The 22,827-nt window shown below is 45.2% G+C and overlaps 1 protein-coding gene across 3 annotated transcripts; it reads left to right on the top strand.

Annotated features, from left to right (window-relative positions):
* Nucleotides 1-3,879: 3,879 nt before the first annotated feature.
* AKAP10 (A-kinase anchoring protein 10) lies at nucleotides 3,880-22,501 on the top strand. 3 transcript variants are annotated; one of them, XM_032129846.1, is made up of 15 exons: nucleotides 3,882-4,219; nucleotides 7,747-7,794; nucleotides 9,867-10,049; nucleotides 10,322-10,861; nucleotides 12,246-12,344; nucleotides 12,788-12,872; nucleotides 13,207-13,330; nucleotides 14,402-14,538; nucleotides 15,478-15,622; nucleotides 16,343-16,516; nucleotides 17,915-18,024; nucleotides 18,368-18,450; nucleotides 19,008-19,060; nucleotides 20,015-20,110; nucleotides 21,157-22,501. In XM_032129846.1, exons 1-15 carry the CDS (start codon nucleotides 4,060-4,062, stop codon nucleotides 21,160-21,162), a joined length of 2,043 nt encoding a protein of 680 aa, XP_031985737.1. In that variant the 5' UTR covers nucleotides 3,882-4,059; the 3' UTR covers nucleotides 21,163-22,501. The 3 variants fall into 3 exon arrangements, with proteins under 3 accessions (XP_031985735.1, XP_031985736.1, XP_031985737.1); XM_032129844.1 differs by lacking the exon at nucleotides 21,157-22,501 and having other exon boundaries at nucleotides 3,880-4,219; nucleotides 20,015-20,354; XM_032129845.1 differs by lacking the exons at nucleotides 7,747-7,794; nucleotides 21,157-22,501 and having other exon boundaries at nucleotides 3,880-4,219; nucleotides 20,015-20,354.
* The last annotated feature ends 326 nt before the right edge of the window (nucleotides 22,502-22,827 follow it).

Here is a 22,827-nt window from a genome sequence, read left to right as displayed (position 1 = left end):
CCAAGGTGTTGGAGGCAGAATGGGGGAGCGAGGCAGAGCGGCTGCCCGGGAGCCTGCGTTTACTCGAGGTGTAAAAGCTGCGCCTCCCAGTGCAGATGGATTTTTATAACAGTCATTCTAAAAACTTCACGGATCAGGTTGTATTCCTGCTAAACCTCACGGTGGCTGTGCGGCAGATTGATGTCTTATGCTTGTGCCTCGCAGATTTTACGGGGTTCTCTCGATCTCCAGGAGCTCACCTGTCCCCCCGAGCGCTCCCACGTACATCAGCCGCCAAAAGAATCAGATCCTTTTTAAAATGTAGCAAAAAATACCTTTATCCTGAGCTATGTCCTCGGGCGGGTTTCGGGCACTTACTGCCGATATCGCTGAAACAGTTAAAGACATTTGGGCAGCTTTTCGTCAAAAAAAAAAAAAAAAAAAAAAAGAAAAAAAGAAAAAAAGAAAAAAAAAGAGGTTTTCCTTTAGATCCAGAATGCATTGGTTGGTGTTTTAAGCGCAGCGCTTGGAGAGAGCTCCGAGCCCTGGGAAGCCCGTGCGGATCCCAGCAGCAGAAGCCGGGGGCTTGGCACCCTCTCCTGGTGTGCGCCCGGAGTGCTGCGGCAGCAGCCGGGCTGCCCCGAGAGCCAACCGAGGGCAAATCATCCGCTCCTACAGCTGAACTCACGGGCAAAGCCTCCGGGTAACGCGCTGCGGTTCTGTCTGGATGCGGCGTTTTGGCTTCACGGGGGTGTGTCTGTGTCTAGCACTTAGAAATGCCGAGGATTCTGCTCGTCCTGTGACTGCAGGAAAGTTTTGAAGGGACAAAATGACACTCAGCCTTGGTTTTTTCCCCATATCTCTGGTTTGAAGAAATACTCGACTGCTGTCATGTGCTGCATCGCTTCTTGTACTCCTTGAGGCATCAAGAAAAACAAAAGAGGGGGAAAAGGGAAGAATGGAGAAACAGAAGATGGTCTTAAACTAGATTTTTTTTTTTAACTTTTAACTTTAACTAGATTATTCTTTTTCAAGTGTTTATGACACCACAGAATGCCCAAGAACTTGGGAAAAACACTGTGGATTGGAGAAAGTCATCTGAGGTGAGTTCCACACAGCGCTGGCAATGCCATCTGGGCAGAGAGGAGGTGCCAACGAGCCCGTTTGCTTTCACTGGTTCGGAATAATTCCAGAGTGGCTCCAAAGCCCTGCAGAAAAGGCTCCGTTCCTACAGGAGCAGCCCGCGGCGGGGCTGGGAAGAGCTCAGCACCTGGTGTGGGGGATTTTCTGTTTTCTGCTGCTCCGTGCTGCTTCCCCAGAGCTCTGCTGTCCCGCACATCTGCAGCAGCAGCTCACCAACACAGCTCTTCCTGCTGGGCATGAGCCTTTTTTTAACCTTTTAACCCCAATTTTACACGTCAAACCTCGAATTTTATCTCACCCATTGAGAATCAGGTAGAAACTCTTTACCCCTTGCTTGTGACCAGACACAGAGGAAAAACTCTCCCTCCTCGGGCATGTGCTCAGTGGAAGGAGACAGGGAGGGATTGCAGTGTTTTAATAAAAGCAGTTCCTTTTTGCCAGGCTGGGACATTCCCAGGAGAATTCCCTTCTTTGAAATGCTCAGCACAGTCGGGAAGCAGGTACCAACCCTCCCGTTCCCATGAGGGTTAATGGACTGAGGTCAGCCACAGCCAAATTTGCCAGGAATTTTGTGTGTGCATGCAGACACTTGTTTTCCCATTAAAGAAAAAAAATTAGGACAAAAATACAAGTCTCTAGTTGAAGGTGCTGTGAGTTTCTCGGCAAAGACATCTTTGATTCCTTATGTGTTTAGGACATTAGTATTTATTCCAGAGTAAGATCTCAGCTGTTAAAGCCCTTACTCATATAGTTTTTGGTATTTGTATTCCCGAAGTAGTGAGAATTCTATACATGAGAGAGAATCCCAACATCACGTGAATAAATGGACTGTCCCAAAGATGGGAGAAGTGGAAATGGCCTCTAATGTGTTTTTATGCTGTAATTGAGCAGAGCAGTGCCCTGCGATTAATTATCAAAGGCAACAAAGTCTTGTTCTGCTTTATTATATCTGTCCAAACAAGATCATTCCATTCAGATCTTTTCAATATTAAAGTTTGCTTATTTTTCTAGCTGTGGAGAGGAAAAAATCAGGCAGTGAGACAGATTTTTTTTATTTGAATATTTTAATTTAGGGAGGAGTCCCTCAGCTTCTCTGACATTGGCCAACCTGTGTCCTGAAGTCATATTTAACTGGTTGCTCAGATAATTAAACTGTCATGTTCTGTTAAAGACTCCAGCACCTGCTGTCACTCACTTCCAGTTCAGATCCAGGTCCAAGGCTGAGTGAGCAACTCTGGATTGGAGCTTCAGCCCTTCTCCATCCCCAAAAATGAGAGAAAATTTTAGTCCAGGGAAGATAATTCATGTCAAACTCTTGTGTAAATCATTGCATCCTTGTTCAACCCCCATGTATACCCTGAACCCCAAGAGGACTGGGTGCAAAATTTTTGGCAGAAGATATTAATTTACTGTTCCCTGAATCATCCCATTCTTTCCAATTTACTCATCTTTGGAATGTTTTAGTCTATTAGCAGTCTCTGAGGTTATGTGCCAATTAAATAACTCCATTCATTATGCAGAAACCATATAGAATAGTTCATTTTGCTCCAGCCAGCCTCTGGGCATGTGTACAGAACTGTATCAAAGAGCATCAGTTAACAAAAATAATATCAAAAGAGCAAATGCATTTGCTACAGGGTGTTGATCAGCGGCACCATCCCGCCCAGGAGACAGCTCCATCCCAGCCCTGGAAGATCCCCATATACCTTTTATACCATTTACAATTTATGAGTCTTAATTACTGAGTGTTTGTAAAGAGCTTTGCAATGCTTGGATGAAAGATGGTGCAGAAACTCACGCAATGATTATTAATTACATCATTTTCTCGTGGCTCAGGCAGCACGGGCAGGACAGGTACACGGCAGAGGGGTGACACTGCATCGAGCCGGTGTGACACGAGGGTGGCAGAGCTGCCCTCTGGCTCTGTGCCTCAGTTTCCTCACACACAAACCAGAATTTATAATCACAGTCTTTACAAAGTGTTCGTAAAGCTTTTAGATCAGAGATCTGCTCCTCAGAGATCAACCTTAGCACTGTGTCAGAGTGACAAACGTCCTTAGTAGCTGAGGGAAGAGCAGATTTGCCTCGGGAGGATGATTAAGAGGATTTTTGTGGCAGGATTCGGGACGCAGACGGAACCGACTGATCAGACACTGATTCCCAGCGCCCGGCGGTGTCCCCACGTCCCGAGCAGCCTGGCAGGGATTTCTGGTTTTGCTGCCCCCGTGTCCGGGGGTTGCCGTGGAACGAAGGAGCCGCCGCGCTCCCGGCACCGCGTGTCCGGCACGCACCGGGCACTGCAGAGCCCTCAGACCGCGGGCGGGAGCTCGGACAGGGGCGAGGGGTGCCCGGCTGTCCATGCGTCCCTCTGTCCGTCCGTCTCCTCTGCTGCGGCCCCCACGGCCGAAGGGGGCATTTTGGGACACATCCCTGAGGTCCGCAGGGCACCTCGGCCCTCACGGCCCTGCCACGGCGCTCGCCCGCCGTCCTCTGCTTTCAAGACTCTGTCCCCTGCCCTCGGGGCTCTCAAATTGCCGCAGCGTCCCCAGCTCAACCCGCCCTCACCCAGGACGGCCGAGGGCGCCTCACGCCGCGCGCCCAGCCCTGATCAAAGATGGCCTCGCCCCCCCCCGCGGGCTTCCCGCCCTCACCCGGCACGGCGGCCCCGCCCCGGCCCCCATTGGCCGGCGGCCGCGACGCCGCGGCGGCCATGTTGAGTGCGGCCGCATCCCGTCCTGCCGCGCGGGCAGCGCTGCCGGAAGCGGGCGCGGGGCGGTTGTTGACAACATGGCGGCCGCGGGCGCCGCCGCGGGAGGAAGAGGCGGAGGGAGCGGCGGCGGCGGGCGGGCGCAGCAGCCTCATTCATAGGACCCGGCGCGCTGCCCTCCCTCCCGCCTTCCCCCGCCCCGGCGGCCGCCTCGCCCCCTCCCTGGCGCTATGTCCTTCTTCAGGCGGAAAGGTAGGGGGGCGGTGGGAGGGCGGCCGCCGGGCTCGTCCCCCGCGCGGCTGCCGGGCCCCGGCCCTGCCCCTCCGGGCACCGCCACCGGGCCCCGCGAGGACGCTCGGGCCCTGAGGAGCGGCCTTCCCGCCAATGACGGTCAGTGCCGGCGGCCGCGTCCTCCCGCGGGGTTGGGAGGGCTCGGGGGGGCCGGGGCCGGGCGGGGCTCGGGGCGCTCGGCTGCCGCCCGGGCTCTCCGGTGACCGGCAGCGACCGCCGGGTGCGGCCCCCGAGCTGCCGGGGCTCACGGCGGCTCCGGACGGTGGCTGTAGCACCTCCCACGCCTCGTGCGGGGTTTGAGCCTTTGAGCACTTTACAGATGATTTTTTCACAACCGGCTGCGTAAAAAAATATAATGGGCTGAGAATGTACAGCAGCAGCTGCAAATCTGAGTGAAAAAGGGACTTCATCGCACTGAGCTCTCCGTGAAAACCAAAGGAGTCCTTGGGAGTTTATTCTGTAATGCATTTGTTAGGGGGCACAAGCTAGGATTTGAAATTCAGGGCTCCTGAAATATTTATAATACTCCGACGGCACAAATGGGTGCAGTTTAAGTGTTCTCTGGGAGTGCAGCGTTTTGAAGGCTCTTTGTGCTCGTGCTGCAGGAAGGGCCCTGCGCTCTCGACTCGCACAGTTGTGGTTTGGGTGGTTTTTGTTGGAAGTGCCCCTTGGAAAAGTTCTGTTACCTCTTGATGCTGTAGCTCGAGCAATGCAGCCGTTGATCTTCTGATGCAGCGCTGTCCTAAAGCCTTTCTGGGTTACTGAACCCAAAATGCACATCCTGGGAGGCAAGAACGTGGTACCTGGGGTGATGTTGATGCTCTTGGCTCACACATCCTCTGGAGCTTGCTCAACCAAAGCAGCAGCATTGCAAATGTCATTCTTTGGGGAGGTTAGCGCAGTAGTTGTGGGAGAAATGAGTCTAAATTTCTGTCCTTATTAGCAGATCTAAAGACTCTTGAAGCCACTGAGGGCCTTGCAAGTGCCACGATCCTTTTTGGGGTGTTCATATACAAAAGTTAAGCTGCAGAATAAAACTCTGATAGTGGTTATAAACTCTTCAAAAAGAGCTCCTGCTACTTTGTTGAGAATTGTGGAGCTGAGGTTCCATCCTGATGTGGGATCACAGGGACAAGGTCATCTTGGGTGGAAACTTTCTCAGGGAGAAAGCCATGAAAGGTCTGATTATCTGAGAAGTGTAATTGAGGATCTGTGTTCCTTTGATTAAAGGATCTTTGGTCAGAGAGGCAAATCAGCACTAAATGCCCAAGAGAGATGCTCTGAAGGAGAGGAGAAAAGTAACCTTTCATCTGGGCTGTGCATAAAACACTGCTTGCTGTAATCTCCGTTTTTAGATTTGGCTTTTAGAGAAGATTTAAACTGAAGCTGTGAGGAAAGCAGCACATTAAGGCTTAGGATAAAGCTCTGGCCACGTGCAGTCCAAAATCCTACAAACACCAGTGTTCCTGGTGTGAGCTGTCGGTGTTTAAGACGATAATGCAGTGAGTGAAAATGAAAACTAATTTTAAATTAAACCGTAGCAAGGATCATAAAGCAACTGACCTGTAGAAAAATCAGAACCGAGGGTGAAGTGTGTTTATAGCTCGGGCCTTAAAATAAAGGTCTGGCAGACTGAGGGTGGATAATGGGTTGAGAAATCAAAGTATAACAGGTGAGCTGGGTGCTCGAGGGCAGGTTATGAAACTGCTGCCAGTGGAACAGCTCATCCCTGGGGATATCTTGGGAATAACATGCAGTCCCACAGCCTGGCTGACCTCAGCAGGTTCTCATTGGTTTTTGACACACTGTGAACAGTTTTTGGGTTCGTTAAGAGCATTTCAAGATGTGAATTAAAACTCCGGAATGTCACGTGCTGATTTGGCACCCTTTGGAATGGGATTGGCCACTGGAAGCCTCACCCTCAGTCCCTGTTCTGTGGTTCCGTCTGGTTTCACACAGGCACCACACAGCATCCGCTTTTTGGGGGAAGTGAAAGTGAACTCTGGTAATGAAACTTCACTCTCTAAAATTTGGGCTTGTCCTGGATTGGAGCTGATTTTGTCCCCTGCTGTTACTGATGTCACTTGGTTGTGCTCAGAGCTGCTGGGGACAGAAGCGGCCTGTGTGGAAAGGGTTGGAGTCTGTATTTCCAGTAGTAAGTAGGTATTTAGGGAGGAACTGAGTAGCTGGTAAGAAGGAACAGAGGTATTTAAACTGAAAATAGGCTTATGGAGGACTCTGGTGTGAAAGCCAAGAATTACTGCTGATAGCTAGGAACTGATTTGATGAAATATTGAGTGATTTGGGAAAGATGAGGGTTTGTAGAGGTCTCTTGGTTCCCTTTGTGCCTCAGTGTTCTTCAGACATGCAGCTTTTCTCGGTGATTTCTCCCCTGCCCATCGGCTCCAGTTATGTAAAGGCTGGTTACTCTCCCTGCTCACAGCTGCATCGGGCTGCAGGAGGTCAGTGTGGAGAGAATCTGCCTCTTTTAATGGACACCTAAACCCCTCTGTCAGAGAATGTGCTCCTTGGCAGCTTAAATTTTTGACCCCGAGTTGCCAGTTTGCAGCCCTGCAGTGTTTGTGCTCGCAGGGGAGGCTGGCAGGCAGTGCTGCAGCCACCGGGGCAGGGCAGTTATGTAACCGGAGACTGAAGTTCCCCTTTAAAATATTTAAAATCCTTAGGTCGGAATAGGAATGCTTTGGATGGTTTGTTTTTTTTTTTATAATGTGTTTTGTGATGTAAATGTGTGATTGTGCTGGGCTGTGACTTGTGGTTACCTCAGGAAGGGCTCCACAGTCGGTGTTCAGGGATGACCTATTTGTAGTAATAATCCTTGCCTGGAGCAGCCTCCCTGGTAGATCACACTCTCCAGTATCACCCCTGCATTTGTTTCTCTGCCACATTTTATTCTTGTGTTAAACAGACCTTCTCCTTCACTTCCTTTAGGAGCTTCCTTTAAAAAAATAGTAATATTCTTTAAAAAAGAAATCCTCAAAGTGCTTTTCCATCACAGCTTTTTACACTGTTATCTCCCCATCAGTTGCTCACCCGGGGTTTGATGATGATTAAGCAAAACTATTTGTGAGAGATTAAACTGTTTGCAGGGAGTTTCCAGAGCATTTCTTTGGTATCCATCCTGTGCATGGAAGCAGCTCCATGGAGCCAGAGCCAGTCCACATCTCTTCAGCGTTGGGTGTTGTGCTGCTCTTCCTGTAATACAAGGGAGATGTTTTTAGGTGATTTTTGGTTCACAGAGAGCACCTGCACTTGAAACACACCTTTCCCACTCTTCCCAGTTCATGCTGTTTATTAAAGTCACCCTGAATGTAGCTTTAATCTGTAGACAGCAAACATCTTCCTCCATGGTAATTTTAACAGACTGTATTTCATTAAACTTAATTAATGGATGATAAGGTTTTGCTTTTGAAAGTAAGGCAACAGAAAAGCTTTGAAAGCCTCTGCCAGTTACTGGATGTGCAATTTAAATGAGAAATCAGTTTTAACAAAATTATGGTTTCCATCTGCCTCTGATACTTGCTGATGTTGGGAATTCTATGTCCCTTCTCAGGTAAATGCCATTAGTGACCCGAAACAGCATTAACATTTTCCCTTGTATTTTACAGTGAAAGGCAAAGAACAAGAAAAGACCACAGATGTGAAAGCAATTAAAAGTAAGACCAAACTTTTGTCTGTAAATTCAGATCTCTGCCATTTTTATCTTAGCCAGCAGGATCATTTCCTTACTCCTGAGCATAGAGCTGACCTGTGCATCAAACCCAAACCAAACCCAAAAGTTAATTCTGTTTCTGGATATTTATAGTAACTGATCTTTCCTCCTCATCTTGCTGAATCTGTAGGGGCAGAAGGTTATTAAGTTATGTCAGGCATGAGCTTTAATTCAAAGTGATCAGGCAATCCGGTCACCTTGCACGTGGTGGTTGTTCCTTATCCACAACAAATTGCTCCTGAAGTTTCTTGCTCAGGTGTAGTGTCCTTTGGAGTTTGAAAAGTGCAGCTTCACTGTGTCTGATTTGCAGAAGCAGCTGCAGATTTAACTTTGATGTGGCTTATGAGGCTGAAGATTCAAATCCTGAATGAGCCATTCTGCTGCTGCTCTGTGTGGTGCAGAGATCCTGCTGCTAAATAAATCTCTTAGGAAAGGAGACAAGATCTTGGTGGAAAAGAGATTTATAAACTGTGGGAAAACAAGTTTGCTTATCCTGTCAGTTTTTCTTGCAGTACTGAAAGGAGATGAGGTAAATGCCTGAATCTGATCTGTTACTTTTATACCCTCAGACAAAATCCTGTTTCTGTACTTGGTAATATGTTATCTGCACATCAAGAGAAAATTACAGGGTTTTTTCGCCTTGGTGGTCTGTCTTACAAATCAAATGCAGGAAACAGTGAGTTGCACCCATTCCATAGCCACACCTCACCTTTCAGTGCAACTACCAGTATGGTGACCCTGAAAATAAAAATAAACGTGAAAGTTTATAGTATTGCACATTGTGAGCTGCTGCAGCAGAAAGCACCTTTGTTTGACCCTTAAAGAAAGTAGAACTTTTTTTTTCTCACATGTCCATAATATTAAATTAAATTTAAATCTAATTGACAAAAGCCTGTAGCATTATGAGGAATGTGCCTCTGGCTCTACACAAGTAGCCTCCACCACATTTTCCCATTGCTGCCATCCCTTGGCCTTGGAAAGAAGATATTTTCTCCATTATTGCTGGTATGAAATACCCAGAGGCTTTGTAAGAAGCAGCAAGTGGTGTCTTGGTGTGCAACCCTGCAACTGCACAAACACTTGGCAATAATTTAAGTGTTTCCACTCTCCTGTACCATCGCTCCTGAGGTATCTGTGCTGTGCCATCCAAGTGTGAAATTGTCAACTGCTGTCATAAAATTTGGAATAAAAATAAAGTGGTGCAGCGTGGAAGTAATGAAACCCAAGTTGGCTGACACCTTGATGGAACACATCCCTGCGAGGTGCTGAGATAATCAGCTCATCTGATGTGCTTTATTTTTGAGTCAGAGGTGTAAGATGTCCCTGCACAACATCCTCACCTAACACAGCTTCCTGAGAGCTTTGGAATCTGCTGTGAGCATGTTTGGGGTTTTTTCAGCTTTATTAACAGTTAGGCAGAATTTTGTGTGAGGAAGTTCTTAATTGGTTTTTTTGAGCTCCAGTAGCCACTCGTGTCCTAAAGCAGGCAGAGGGGGTTAAGTACATAACCTGGGTTTCATCAGAGGTATTTCCCTATTGCTTTTTTTTTTCTCTTGCAACCAAGCAGAAGGAAAAAAAATTTTTTTTGAGAAATACTCTCATTAAACCTCACAGATAGCTTTGTAGTTCAGGATTTTTTAACCTTCAAAAAGGCATGGAAATGGATTGGCAGGAGCATTGGAACTAAACTGAATTGTTGGCAGAATATTCAGCTGTCACAGTAGTGGTTATCAAGGAAGCAGGAAGACTCAGGAATATTTCACATGTAAACTTAGTCATGGCATCTGCTGAATAAGGAAAATAGAGGTGAGTGGGAGTGAGTTTATTCTTGCTGTAATAAAACTTGTGGTCTTTAATCAGACCCTTGATCAGACATGACACACAGTGGTACAGTGAGGTTTTAATCAGACTGGCTCTTGCAAACTCCCTGGTGTATTTTGGGGTGGTTAGCATCGGGCAATGTTTAGAAGAGGTCTTGGGGTCCTTGTTCTTTAACAATTTCTGTCCTGATTCCAGCTCCAATCCCACTACATTCCCCTCAGAGAAGCACTAGGAATCATGCCTTGCTGGAGGCTGCAGGACCAAGCCATGTGGCCATCAATGCCATCTCTGCCAACATGGACTCCTTCTCCAGCAGCCGCACAGCTGCCCTCAAGAAGCAGCCGAGTCACATGGAAGCTGCTCACTTTGGAGACTTAGGTAAGGCTGTAATTACGTCAACTTTTCTTTTTATTCTGTGTGTTCCTAGTGCACTCACCATCCCTTGGGTTTCAGGTAAACAAATAGGTAATAAAAGCATGGTTGCTGTTACAGTAGCATCTGTGTTACCCTGGGAGGGTTTTGAAGAGAACAGACAATTCCTTTACTGTGTCATTGTGTTGGAATTGCCTCGTCACAGTTACATTACAGGACACTTTTGTATCCAAGACATGGTACAATGCGCACTCACTCCCTTTTATGTTTCCCTTTAGGCAGATCGTGTCTGAACTACCAGGCTCAAGAGACCAAATCAAGCCTTTCCAAGACCCTTGAACAAGTCCTGCAGGACAGTGTAGCCCTCCCTTACTTCATCCAGTTCATGGAGCTGCGCAGGATGGAGCACTTGGTGAAATTTTGGTTAGAGGCCGAGAGCTTCCACTCCACGACCTGGTCGCGCATCCGCGCGCACAGCCTGAACACGGTGAAGCAGAGCTCCCTGGCAGAGCCCGTTTCCCCCTCCAAACAGCAGGAATTGGCCTCCTCTCCTCCTGCTGGGTGGCTGGAGGAGAGGCTGGAGGGCTCTGGCACAGCCCGGCTGCTCCAGCCCGAGCCCGACAGAACTGCCAGCAGCCAGAACCACGTGGGGCTGCCGGGGCAGGGGAGCCACAGCAGCAGTGCTCTGTGTCTGAGCAAACCAGAGACAGGGACTCCATCTCTTCCAGCTGATCAGCAAGAATCTTCCAAGCTTCCAGTATCAAATAGAAACAGCCCCTCCTCTGCACTAAAGGACTTGTCAGGAAAACTCATGAAAAGTAAGTGTTGTGTGTTTCCTTTGGTGAAAAAGGTGGGAAGTGGGGAATGTTTTTGCTGCTGTTGCTTTGTGCAGGGAGCTGCCTCAGTTCTCAGGGGCTTAGCAAGAAAGTTTTATGTATCACTGATGTTAACTTGCTGCTCACCAGTTTGAGCTGTGTATTGTTTGACTTGTTTAAAAATAAAAAAGCTGCTGAAGAGACTTCAAAATCATTGTGTGCTCAATGAGCTTAGGTTGCTTCTGTTCTTCCATGTGTAATCATTAGAAATGAAGATGAACATTGCAATGTCCAGTTCTTCCCTCACCCATCCCATCCCACCTTGAAAGAATTGCAGAAAGTTTGGGTGATGGGGCTGAGAATTGATAATTAACTTGCCATGGAAGGTAAATATCCTGTATTACATAAAATGACATAAGTAGTGGTTGCAAGAGACTTGTGGAGATTTATGTGTGGAATGTACTGTTTTTGTTCTTGGATTTATTTGATAGAGTTCCTCCCCTTGTAACTGATTTGTTGTCATTTGGATTCCACCTCTTCAGAGGCTGCTGGAAGTAAGGATGAAATTAAAATATTTCCTTTTGGTAGTGAGCTACATGCACAGTAACATGTTTCTCTACTTTGCATCTACTCAGTCCTCCCTCATTTGTGCAAGTCTGCAGGCAAAAAGGAAACACTTCTTTCTTCATATTGGTTCCTTTTGTTTGCCCAACTGCTTCCTTGTGTTGCATCCCTTTCTCTTGCTGTTTGTCTTTCTCATGTAGTTATTTATCATGTGCCTCCACAATACATAACCTCAGCCCCAAAGTCACTTAAACCAGGAAAAAGGAAAAGTCATGAAAGCACCTCTGCTTTCTGATGTCCAAAAAGAATTTGAAAACACAGGGTCCTTCTTGAGAAATTAGAAAAGAATCTGAGTGTAAATTTTTCTCTCTTCCAGAGCCGAGTCCCAAGTCTCAAAAGATGATGTGTAAAACACTTGAGGCGTCCCATTTTAAGATTTTTTTTCCTTGTAGTTCCTTTATAATGCAAGTGATTTCTTTTCTCTGATGAGAGCTAAAAACTGGGAACTTCACTTGCCTGAAAGGTGCTGCTTCTGGGACTACAGTGTGCAGCTGAGGAAGTGGGTTCTGTCTTGTGTGGTGGTAGGGAAAATTTGGAGCTATGTTGTTCTATTCCATCTTAGTCAGTCCATGCTGGGTTTGTTGTGACCTGGCTGGAGCTCACACAGTCCCTGCAGCTGGTCAGGAGCAGAATATGAATATCCTGTAGTGGACTGGAAGGAAACACCACTGAGAATTAGACACCTGCTTTTCTGAAGAGCAGACATTTGTTACTCACTCATGCCAAGGAATTCCAAGTTTGATTCTGTGTTTCTTCCCTGCAGGTATAGAACGGGATGCAGTTAGTACTTTTACCAAATATATTTCTCCAGATGCTGCTAAACCAATCCCTATTACAGAAGCAATGAGAAATGACATAGTTGGTAAGAAAGAATAACTGCTTCCTCATTTCAGAGCTGCTCTGTCCCCATAAAAACTTATCTCTGATACATCACACACTTGTATTTATCTTTATTTTTATGAATTTTAAAGGCAGCTGTAAAAAGATGGTAGATTACAAGTATTAGTGGGTCTGACCTTCAGCAGTGCTGTGAATATCCTCAGAAAAACTTCCAGAGATTTTGTTTCAATTCGGGAAAGAATTCTTGGTGGTTATGGAGAGGATCCATATATGAGTCTCAATCAAATATTTTAGCCCTGTTATTATCATCTGGCCACCTGCAGTACTTTGAAAGCTCTTTGCTCAGTCAGAACCAGCTGATTCTGGTGAATTTGAACTGCAATTTTTCATTAACTAGTCCTTGCTCGTGCCTTTCAGCTCCATCAGCCAAACCCATGTTAAAATTAACCTGCTCTTTCTTTGCAGCAAAGATCTGTGGGGAGGATGGCCAAGTGGATCCCAACTGCTTTGTTACAGCACAGTCTGTAGTGTTTAATGCCATGGAACAAGAGTAAGTTGATGCAATGGTTTGGGTTTTTGTGTCTCATGTCCTAAAGGTTCTGTTAAAAATGTTTATGGCGACGTAACCCTATCAGCACTTCTCTGTGCTGTCTTCTAGATTTGAAACTGCCCAGATCCCCTCCTCCAAATCCATTCTTGCTGAACTTGGCTGTTCACACTTGTTGTGTTCTTTATCTCTTTCTTTTTACAAACCTGCCCTGTTTCTTGCTTGTTTTGCTTTTATCCTACCAAAAGTATCAGAGTTCTGGGCAACAGCTAATTGGTTCTGAGGGTGCCTTGGATGCTGCTGACCCTGATAACTGATTGTCCCTGTCTCTGTGCAGGCACTTTAGTGAGTTTTTGCGGAGTCACCATTTCTGTAAATACCAGATTGAGGTGCTGACCAGTGGGACTGTGTATCTGGCTGACATTCTGTTCTGTGAGTCAGCCCTGTTCTACTTCTCTGAGGTGAGTGTCAACATTTGGGTTTGCTTTTAGATCCCTTTCTAGCAAATGAAAAAAATCTGTTCATTCCTTGATGACTTTAGATTGGATGTTAGGAAGGAATTGTTGTTCCCTGTGAGGCTGGTGAGGCCCTGGCACAGGGTGCCCAGAGAAGCTGTGGCTGCCCCATCCTGGAAGTGTCCAAGGCCAGGTTGGATGGGGCTTGGAGCAACCTGGGATAGTGGAAGGTGTCCCTGCCCATGGCAGGGAGGTGGAACTGGATAATTTTTAAGGTCCCCTCCCACCCAAACAATTCTGTGATTCTATGATACAATAAAAAACCCAAGGTGTGTGTTTTTCTAAGAGAAAATGCATTGAACCTTTTCCTGCCCCCATGTAGAACTAATTCAAATGTTCAGACCTGTCCATTGTGTTGTGGAATGAGTATTTGTGACTTCCTCTCCAGTTAGGGAGTGCTTCTCAGAGTCTCTTTGCTTTGTAGAAGCTTTGACATAGGCATCTTGGTCTTCACATTGTAGTGGCTTTGAAAGCTGAAGTGTTATTAGAGATAACAAATCATTCACCAGTGTTATGTGGAGAGGGCACCTTTAGGGATGTGATAGGTTAAATATAAGATTTCACATTTTCAGGCTGCTGCACCTTTAAGGAGTCAGCTCTTGACATATTTGTCCTGACAGTCTGAGGAGCTGATGTAGTTTGAAACTGCAGCTTGGGAAGCTGAGACAATGTGCTGAGCTCAGTATAAGCTAAATGTAGCATGAAAATGGTGTTTCCTGTCCTAGTATGAGACAAATAGTTTTTTGGAAACTGAGTGTAAAAATGAGTACAGAAAAGAAATGTCAGAAGTTTTTTGGGGTTTTTTTTGGGTGTTTTGTTGTTGTTTTTTTTTTTTCTCCAAGCAAGCTAAATCTGTCTGCAACAGAAATTCAAAATACTGTGTCTTGGTGGTAATTTTACCACTAATATATGGACTATGTTCCTTCTTCTAAATGGGAAGAAGGAGGTTAAAAAGTTAATAAAAGTTTCTTGCTGGAACTTCTTTAATCTCTCCTCTTTTTCTGATTTCCCTTCCAGTACATGGAGAAGGAAGATGCAGTTAATGTATTGCAGTTCTGGTTGGCAGCAGATAACTTCCAGTCTCAACTTGCTGCCAAAAAAGGCCAGTATGATGGGCAAGAAGCACAGAACGATGCCATGATTTTGTATGACAAGTGAGGGAGTTCCAGAATTCTTTGTTTCTGTACCTGTGGTTTTGTGTTGTGCTGTGCACAAGGGACTTCTCTGCACTCTTGTGCTGTTCTGCTGAGGTGCATTTTATCAAGGTGGCATTTGATGTGTTTGCACACATGAACTTTTCAAATTTTTTGATATACATGAGGGGAAATCCTTACAAGGATCCATTCTAAAACATAATTCAGAATTTTTAGGACTTGATTGCTTGAGTTTGTTTGGTTGGGAAATATCAAAGCTAATTGGTTGGCGTTTGAAAATGGAAAGCATTTAAGCCTAGTAGCAGATACAGCACTGCAGAAAAACCTTAGTGTTCAGGTAGTGTTATCCATGTAAAGTAGGCTGTAGAAACTGTTCTCACACATAATAAAAGCCAAGTAGTGCTTCTTCTTAGTATTGTGAAATATTTCCTTTTTTTAAGGAAGCAATCAGATCCTTTTTAATATCAGACTTTCACTCTCAGGAGAGGAACTTTGCTCCTGTATTTTGTGCTTCACCGTAGCAATAAGACAGCTGGGAGACAGACAGCACAACTGCTTCCGGGAAATGTTTGTTCTTAAGTGTGAGACTCTACCACAACTCGAGTTATTACCCAAGGAGGAAATAATAGTTGGAGAGGAAGCAAATGCTTCACTCTGAGGTTCATTGGTCATTCCCCTGCCTTAAACTTGGTTTGCAAGGGTGTGAGCAGTGGAGCCAATGCTGCTTCAGAGTTCTGGGTGTTTCCTGCTGCATTCCTGTTTCCCGTTCTCTGTTTTTCATCTGTGTTTCAGGGCAGGGCTCTTAGAACCGTTTCTGGGAGGGGTTTTCTCACCTGTAGTCAGTGGGGACCAGGTGTGTGCAGTGTCTGGGGGACAGGTGGGCCCTGGGCACCTACAGAGGTTTGCAAATCTTTTTTGTGTTTCCATGCCCTGCCCCAGGTACTTCTCCTTGCAGGCCACGCATCCTCTGGGCTTTGATGACTCTGTGAGGCTGGAGATTGAATCCAACATCTGCAGGGAGGGGGGGCCTCTCCCCAACTGCTTCACCACTCCCTTAAGGCAGGCGTGGACAACCATGGAGACGGTGAGATCCTTCTTCAGAGTGGGGTTCACACTTAGTGAAGGTGATGGTGTGCCAGGTGTCCTCTGCAGCATCCCTGCTTTGTCCCGTTCCTTTACTGACTTCCTGTTTACCTGGATAATAGAACAGCTTCAGGAAAATCTGCCAGACTCTTTTCCCCAGCCTGATTTGAAGATACCACCCACTGGCTGCTGTTAATGCTCTGTGAAATGTTTGCCTCGGATGATTATTGCAGTTTAATGGAAGTAACAGAATTTCCTCTCATATGAATTGCTATCAACAGCTTATTTTGTATCTTCAGAAAAATTTCCTTCCTCTTAGTAGGAGTTGTTTGCAAGTCTAATACAAGTGCTGTGGTTAATGTAAGTCTGGGATACTCAGATACCAGAATTGAATAATTTGATTCTGGAGCTGCAGAGAACTGTGAACAGTGAAGCAGAATAACTGTAAAGCCTGTTGGGCTCTCAAGCTTAGTTTCTAGAGGGGAAAACCCCCCCCCTAAACTTCAGTTCCAGTTACTGGGGGATTTGATTAATAGGCAGTTGGGTTTGTTCATTTTGCAGTAGGATTAAAATTTAAAGCAATGCGCTTGCTAATCCACGATAATTCCAAGCGTGGGTGCTTTCACTTGTGTTCCATCTGCACAAGGACTGAGGTGTTTGTGTGTTCTTCTCTAGCTGTGCAGACCAGCCTTGATTAAAGAGGACTCCTTCTTTCCCTCAGGTTTTCCTACCTGGTTTCTTGTCCAGCAACCTTTACTACAAATACTTGAATGACCTCATCCATTCAGTACGAGGAGATGAATTCCCAGGAGGGAACATTGCACTGAGTATTCATGGCCCTGGTAGCTCTCCTGACGGTGATTCCATAGGGAGCACGGATGGCTCTGCCTCTCAGGTACCAATTTGGGTTTTCTGTGTCCATATCCAAGTTTTCACCCTGTAAGGAAACACCATTCCACTTTTATTTAAGGCCTGTGTTGTATTAGGATGTGTTTAATCTGCCTGCTGCTCAGTTCTGTCAGAAGGGTGTCTCTGGTATTTGTTGTACCCAAAGCCTTGTGCTGCCGATATTTTTTGCATCAGTGATGTTTTTATTAAGCTGTTACTGTTACTGAAGACTTTTTCATGATGCCATAACATCTAGGAATGCTTTTTATTAGAAATAACACTATTTTATCGATACCATATTTACAACTTCAGGTAACAATTGACACTTGTGAATATGCTAACGAATTTAAATATAAACACGCAAGCTTTGTGTGCTCAGTTCTTTTAAAGTGCCAGATCGTCTGTCCTGAAGAGTAAACTCATTCCCAGGGCTGAAGGCATCAATCTGCTCAAACACACAGCAGATTCTGGCTAACCTGTAACAAGGGCAGCTTGGAGACTGCAAGCCCAGCTGAGAGCAGAAGAGCCACGCGAGAGCTGCTTTTATTGAACTCTGCAGGGCCACCCTGAGCTTCAAATCCAGTATCCACACCGATGTTAGTCATGTCCTGGGTTTCCAGCAACTTGGAAGCTGTACTACCTGCTTGTACTATTTTTAAACCTCCTAATTTGCAAGGAGGGAATATTCCTCCCCTAGCTGCGAAGTGGGGAATAAAATCGGTGTTCTTGAAGCCTCCTGCTGCGTGATCCTCTGAGCAGGAGGAACTGCTGGTAATTGGCTGGGCAATTTAGGAAATGAGGTGCTGCTTTCTGTGGTGTGCATTCCTGCTTGTCTGAATAGGAGAATCTCTGGGTCTCTGCATATTTTTGCATAAAGAGCAGCAGGAAAGGAGCTGCCATCGGTATTCCTGTTCCGTGCTGAGGCGATAATGGATCGCTGTGTGTTGTGCTCTTCCTGCTGTTGCTCTGATGTTTCCTTGGCTTTTTTTCATAATCTTATATAAATACTCCAAGCCAGAAGATAAATGTTTGCTCTCTGTGCATGGGGGAGGCATCTGTGTTTGGGAATTGCTTACCAAGTGCAGGAGAGGGATGTTCCAGACTCACAACAAATGATTTGTGAGCACGCACAAATCTGTTGAGCTGATAATGCTCAGGCAGCAGCGTGTGCTGACCTGGGCTTTGTGTCTTTGGCTCTGTCCAGAGAACTTTATCATCCTCTGCTAAAAACAATGTCCTATGAGTTGGGAATTCAAGGCTGTGTAGACACTCTCTAATTCTTTTGTACTCTTGCTTAGAGACTTGATGGAGGTTTGTCTGTGTTAAAAGCACTAAAATTGCAGTTTTGTTAAAAAGCTAGTAGCTGTCTGCATTGGGCACTAATACTTAGAATTTTTATTTGTAGTCCAATGTCAAAAAGGCTAATGTTAAAATCCTGAAAAATTTTGATGAAGCAATAATTGTAGATGCTGCAAGTCTGGATCCAGAATCTTTGTATCAACGAACATATGCAGGGTAAGGTTCTTTTCAGTGTATTGTTTCCTTTCTGGTTACATGTTTCACCTCTGTTTCATTTTTGTTGTGTCCTCCTGCATGGAGAGTAGGCCTAAATGCAAGATCTTAGTCCATGTCCTAATATTTGAAACTAAATTTATTTCAGTAGTGTGATTTAACACTGAATGAATGCTTCTTTGACCAAAGTGGCAGCCAGAAAAATATTGCTAATTGTTTTTTCTCTTCCTCTTAGTTATTCTTCCTCTTTGATTCCAAAATATAGCCAAGTGTATAGCCAAATGTAGCTTTCTATAATGCCAGAGTTCTTTTGATCACCCACGTGGTTCTTCACTCCTCTCCTCAGGAAGATGACATTTGGAAGAGTCAGTGACCTGGGGCAGTTCATCAGAGAATCTGAACCAGAGCCTGATGTCAAAAAATCAAAAGGTTTGCTTTGCTCTTTCTCTCCATTTCTGTAGACATCTGCAGAGCTGCTCTCTTCCCTACTGCAGTTAAGATAGGCAAAATGTTTGACTCTTTCCAGATCTGTTTTAAGCCAGATAGAGATGCCATGGGGATTGGCCTCAGCTGAGGCAAAACCCATCTCTGGCCCAGTTTCCTATCCAAATTCTGCTTTTCTGGTCCAGCTGGACTCTGGGGAGCATGAGCAGCCTGTGGGAGTTGGAGCTGTCGATGGAACCTGGCAGGGATGGGAGCGTCAGCAGCTGAGCTGGTGATCAAACCTTCAAAGCTTTGGTCTTGAGATGAAACAGAACTGCAGCTCTCCACCTGCTTCCCACCCAGGCTGGGGACCTGCTGCTGGTGCTGCCTTTCAGCTCTGGGAAAGGCTCAGTGTCCAAATGGCTCCAGGCAGTCCCTTGTCTTTCCTGCCACTCCTCCATGTCCTGAATACCAGCAGAGCACACCCTTCAGAGGGATGACAGGAATCGGCTTTGTACCTCACTTTGCTGACATACCTTGTTTGCTGTTTTTATCTCAACCAGGGTCCATGTTTTCACAAGCAATGAAGAAATGGGTTCAAGGAAACACAGATGAGGTGTGTCCCCTTTCACGTTCTCCTTGTGACTTCACACTTTAGAGAAATAAAGTGTTGATGTTCTGAATCCTGGCTGTTATCTCTGAGTATCTTTTTGCTGCACCAAGAACAGGTTGATTCTGTGTGCTAAATATAATTTGATTGCATGTATGTGTGAAACTAGTTTGATCTTTGCCAGTGCTTGCTGGTTGAACTAATTAAGTATGTGCTTGTGTGGCTTTATATATCTACAAGTAGGGGTGGAAGTGCTGTTTGATTTTTAAGGTGAAGTGGCCACTGCACATGGATTCCAGGCTGCATTTTTCCCCCTCTGAGGGGCTTGGACAAATCACCAAGAGATAAATCTAAAACCTCCACTAACTTCTTGGAAATTGCATCAAGCCACAAGTACAATAATTGAAGTTACCACTGTACTTGGAGGCCAGGTGCGTTTCCATTGAGGGAATATTAAAAAGAAATAAATGCCCTAGGGTATATTACTGTGTCCTGCAGCCGTAGGGAGGAGGAGAGAAGATCCAGCAGGCAGGAATTGTGCAGCAAGATTGATTTATTTTATTATTTTACAAACTCTTTTATAGACTTTTTTCTTCATAGTCTAATTGGGCAAAGGACCAGCCACCCCTTGGGGGTGATTGGTTAAAATCCTGAAACATCCATTGTCAAAATATTTTTCTACTGTACCATAAACAAGACTTTTCAAGGCTGCAGGTGTTTGGTTGTTTACATAACTATGCCACCTCTTCTGTGAGAGAGAAAAGTCTCTCATGGGCTTAGAAAATAGCAAGAAAATCCTTGCTAGCAGCATTTTTGTATCCTCAAGGGAGGATATGTTTATACAGGTTATGGAGTTGTGAAGCTTACCCTGACTCCAAGGTTCTGTTTGCGTTCTGCTGAGAGCACTGTGTTTTTCTTTTAAGAACTTGAAGCTCTCTGTGTTTTGGGCTGTTTTTTCAGGCTCAAGAAGAGATGGCTTGGAGGATAGCAAAGATGATTGTCAACGACGTCATGCAGCAGGCGCAGTGTGAGCAGCCTTCGGAGACGGTCACCAAGGTAGGGGGGTGGAAAGGCTGCCTGTCTTTATCTGCCTCCAGCCAGGCTGTGGGAGGAGCAGAGCTCTCACTTGCCTTCCTCCTGTGGCTGAAACCCACGCTGGTAAATGTTCAAACCAGCAGAACATGAGAGGAAGAAATAAAGATTGGAAGTGTTTCGGCCTACGTGTGATGTGGGAATTTCTTAACAGATGCCTGTGGTGGTTCTGCTGTGAAAGCATTAAACTTGACTTAGTTTGAGTCTACAAACTGCCTCGTTAGTTAAAAGGGTGATTTGTGCTGTGGGATGAATAGTGTAATTCCTTACTTGAGCTCACACTTGCTGGTTCCTCTTAGTCAGTAGTGGAATTTCTGCCTGAGGTGTCAGTAAAACTCAGCAGCTGTGAATTTGTCTCGTTGGGTGCACTCATTTACACAATTCTGTCTCCAGACTTTAAAAAGACGCAGTAGCCCTGTCCATAGGTTTAGTGTTCTATATTGTTTATGTTGTTGTACAGCCCATGTATTCTCTGTCTAAAAAATCCCAGTTCTGATGTAGCAGTTGGATTTTGTGAAATATTGGTGACAGCAGGTTACCAAGTTAATGTCTGGTACTTCTGACTTTCAGGCATCTGAGTTTCTAAAAACTGACTTGCATTATGTTCAGTTATTGAAGGTAAACATGTGCCAAAGCCCAGTTTTTTGATCCAAATAGGTGGATCCATAGTTTCACTGTGTGAATGTTTTCTTTCTAACAGAGCAGTAACATTTAAGTGACTTGTATAATGATTTCACTTAACAGCTTGGCTGCAAATGATACAATTCCAGTCTGCCTGGATGAAAAGGTCGCTCAGCAGAGTATTTAGAAATATCAAATGGCTGCAGATGCTCTGGATTCAGTTAAGCAAGTAATCAAAAGGTTGAGTGTGTTTGGATTAGGTTTGGGGTTTTTTTCTCCCCCAAACTCAAACATACCTGGCTTCAATTTTTTTAAACACAAAATGTCTTTCTATTGAGCAATTGCCTTGCATATTTTAGGGTAAAATGAACTTTTTTTTCCTTTTCCAGCTATGATTTTAGAAACTCCAGGACAGGAAATCTGGTTTTCCACTTTGAGAACAAGTGAACTTTCCCTATTGGTGGATTCTTTAACACAGCCAATAAAAACAAAGCACTGTTACTCCAACCACCGGAATCTCCCTCATTTCTGAGGAAGAATGAAAAAGAAGCAATCCTGGACCTCCACTGTAGAGATTGAAGAAACACTTTTTCCTGGTGTATGTGGCATTCACAATAATGATGGTTCTGAGATGAAGATGCAGTTTACAAATGTGTCGCTGAGAAACTGTGATCGACTTCACAAATACTTGACCCTGTCTCAAAAAAAGGCTTTTAAGCAAAATAATCTGGAATGGGACACAGAGGCCACAACAGAAGAGGGGAAGGTTTTGCTGTAGTTTCTAGTTCTACTGCTTGTAATTTTTAAACTCAGAATTGGAAGGGCCATGGGGCACATCCTGGAAGGGTGAATCCATTGGCAGTGAATGACCTGGAAAGCTCCGAGTTTAATTTTCCGTTACTTGAAATAGATGAGTATTCAACTGTAAGATAAATGTATTTTACTTCATAACTGCATTAACTTTGAAGGCAGTGTAGAAGGGTCAGGAGCTCCTACACCTGCACACACACACACACCCACACCTCCCCTGCTTCCACCATGGAGCAGCTCCAAGGCTGGTCCTGCAGCCCCTCTGCTCCCAGAGCTCACCTTCCGAGCAGGTTGGACCCTGCAGAGACTGCTCCACTTCCTGTCCTCACCATCCCACGAGCAAGGAAAAAAGTAATTGCTGCCATTCTCCATCGCTTGTTGTCCTCCACTCAACATAGTATCTAATTCCAGACGTTTGGTTTACAAGGAAAAACAATTTTTAATGACCTCTGGCCTTCTTCCTGACACTGTTAACACTTACCATGTTACACAGCACCTCTTTTTTTTCCCCAGCAGATTGATTTTGCGGGGTAGCAGAAGTACTCAGTGTCTCACCGTTACGTTACTGCTGCATTTTTAGTATACAACACTTTTATTTTGGGTCTTTTTTTTTTTTTACTCTAATGATTGCTTTTTTCCTCAAACTTGTGCAAAGAAATCACTATGCGAAGAACTCAAATCATTTCCAATGTTCAGAATATCTTGATTGACTGGAAAGTGTTATTCTGTTGCAATATTTGATTGTATAGAGACACACTGTATTGTTATGAAAAAGCAGAAAAGGCTGTGTATAGGTTTTTGGTACTATGTACCACCTCTTATTTCTCTCATACCCAAGCATTCATGTACTTAAAACATACTATATTTAATTGTGTTTTGATTTAAAATACATAAATATTAAAATTTGCGTCGATTTTCTGTTTTCATGTTTGAAGTTACAGGGGATGTTTTTTTAATGAGAGTTTCAGGGGTAATTTTGCCCACCTTTCTTAATGGATTATGTTAATGGCAGTGTGGTGAGCAAGATTAACTCTTACTCAAATAATAAATAAGGTGTTCAGTCACAGGACATGGCACAAGTTGGCCTGGGACAGGGGTAGAGGGGCAGGTTTGGTCCTGGAGTGCAGTATTGAACCACACTTCTGAATTCTCTAAGATAAACTCTCCCCTATTTTAGTGCCCCCCTGACTCAGTTTCCCCCTGGGCAGGATCCCGGCGAACCCTGGGTGTGTTCAGGGATGGCCGGGCAC

Source organism: Corvus moneduloides, chromosome 20 (genome assembly GCF_009650955.1).
Source record: "Corvus moneduloides isolate bCorMon1 chromosome 20, bCorMon1.pri, whole genome shotgun sequence".
NCBI classification, from domain to species: Eukaryota; Metazoa; Chordata; class Aves; order Passeriformes; family Corvidae; genus Corvus; species Corvus moneduloides.
Note: the sequence above shows the minus strand (reverse complement) of the source record. Positions and strands in the feature narration are given on the sequence as shown.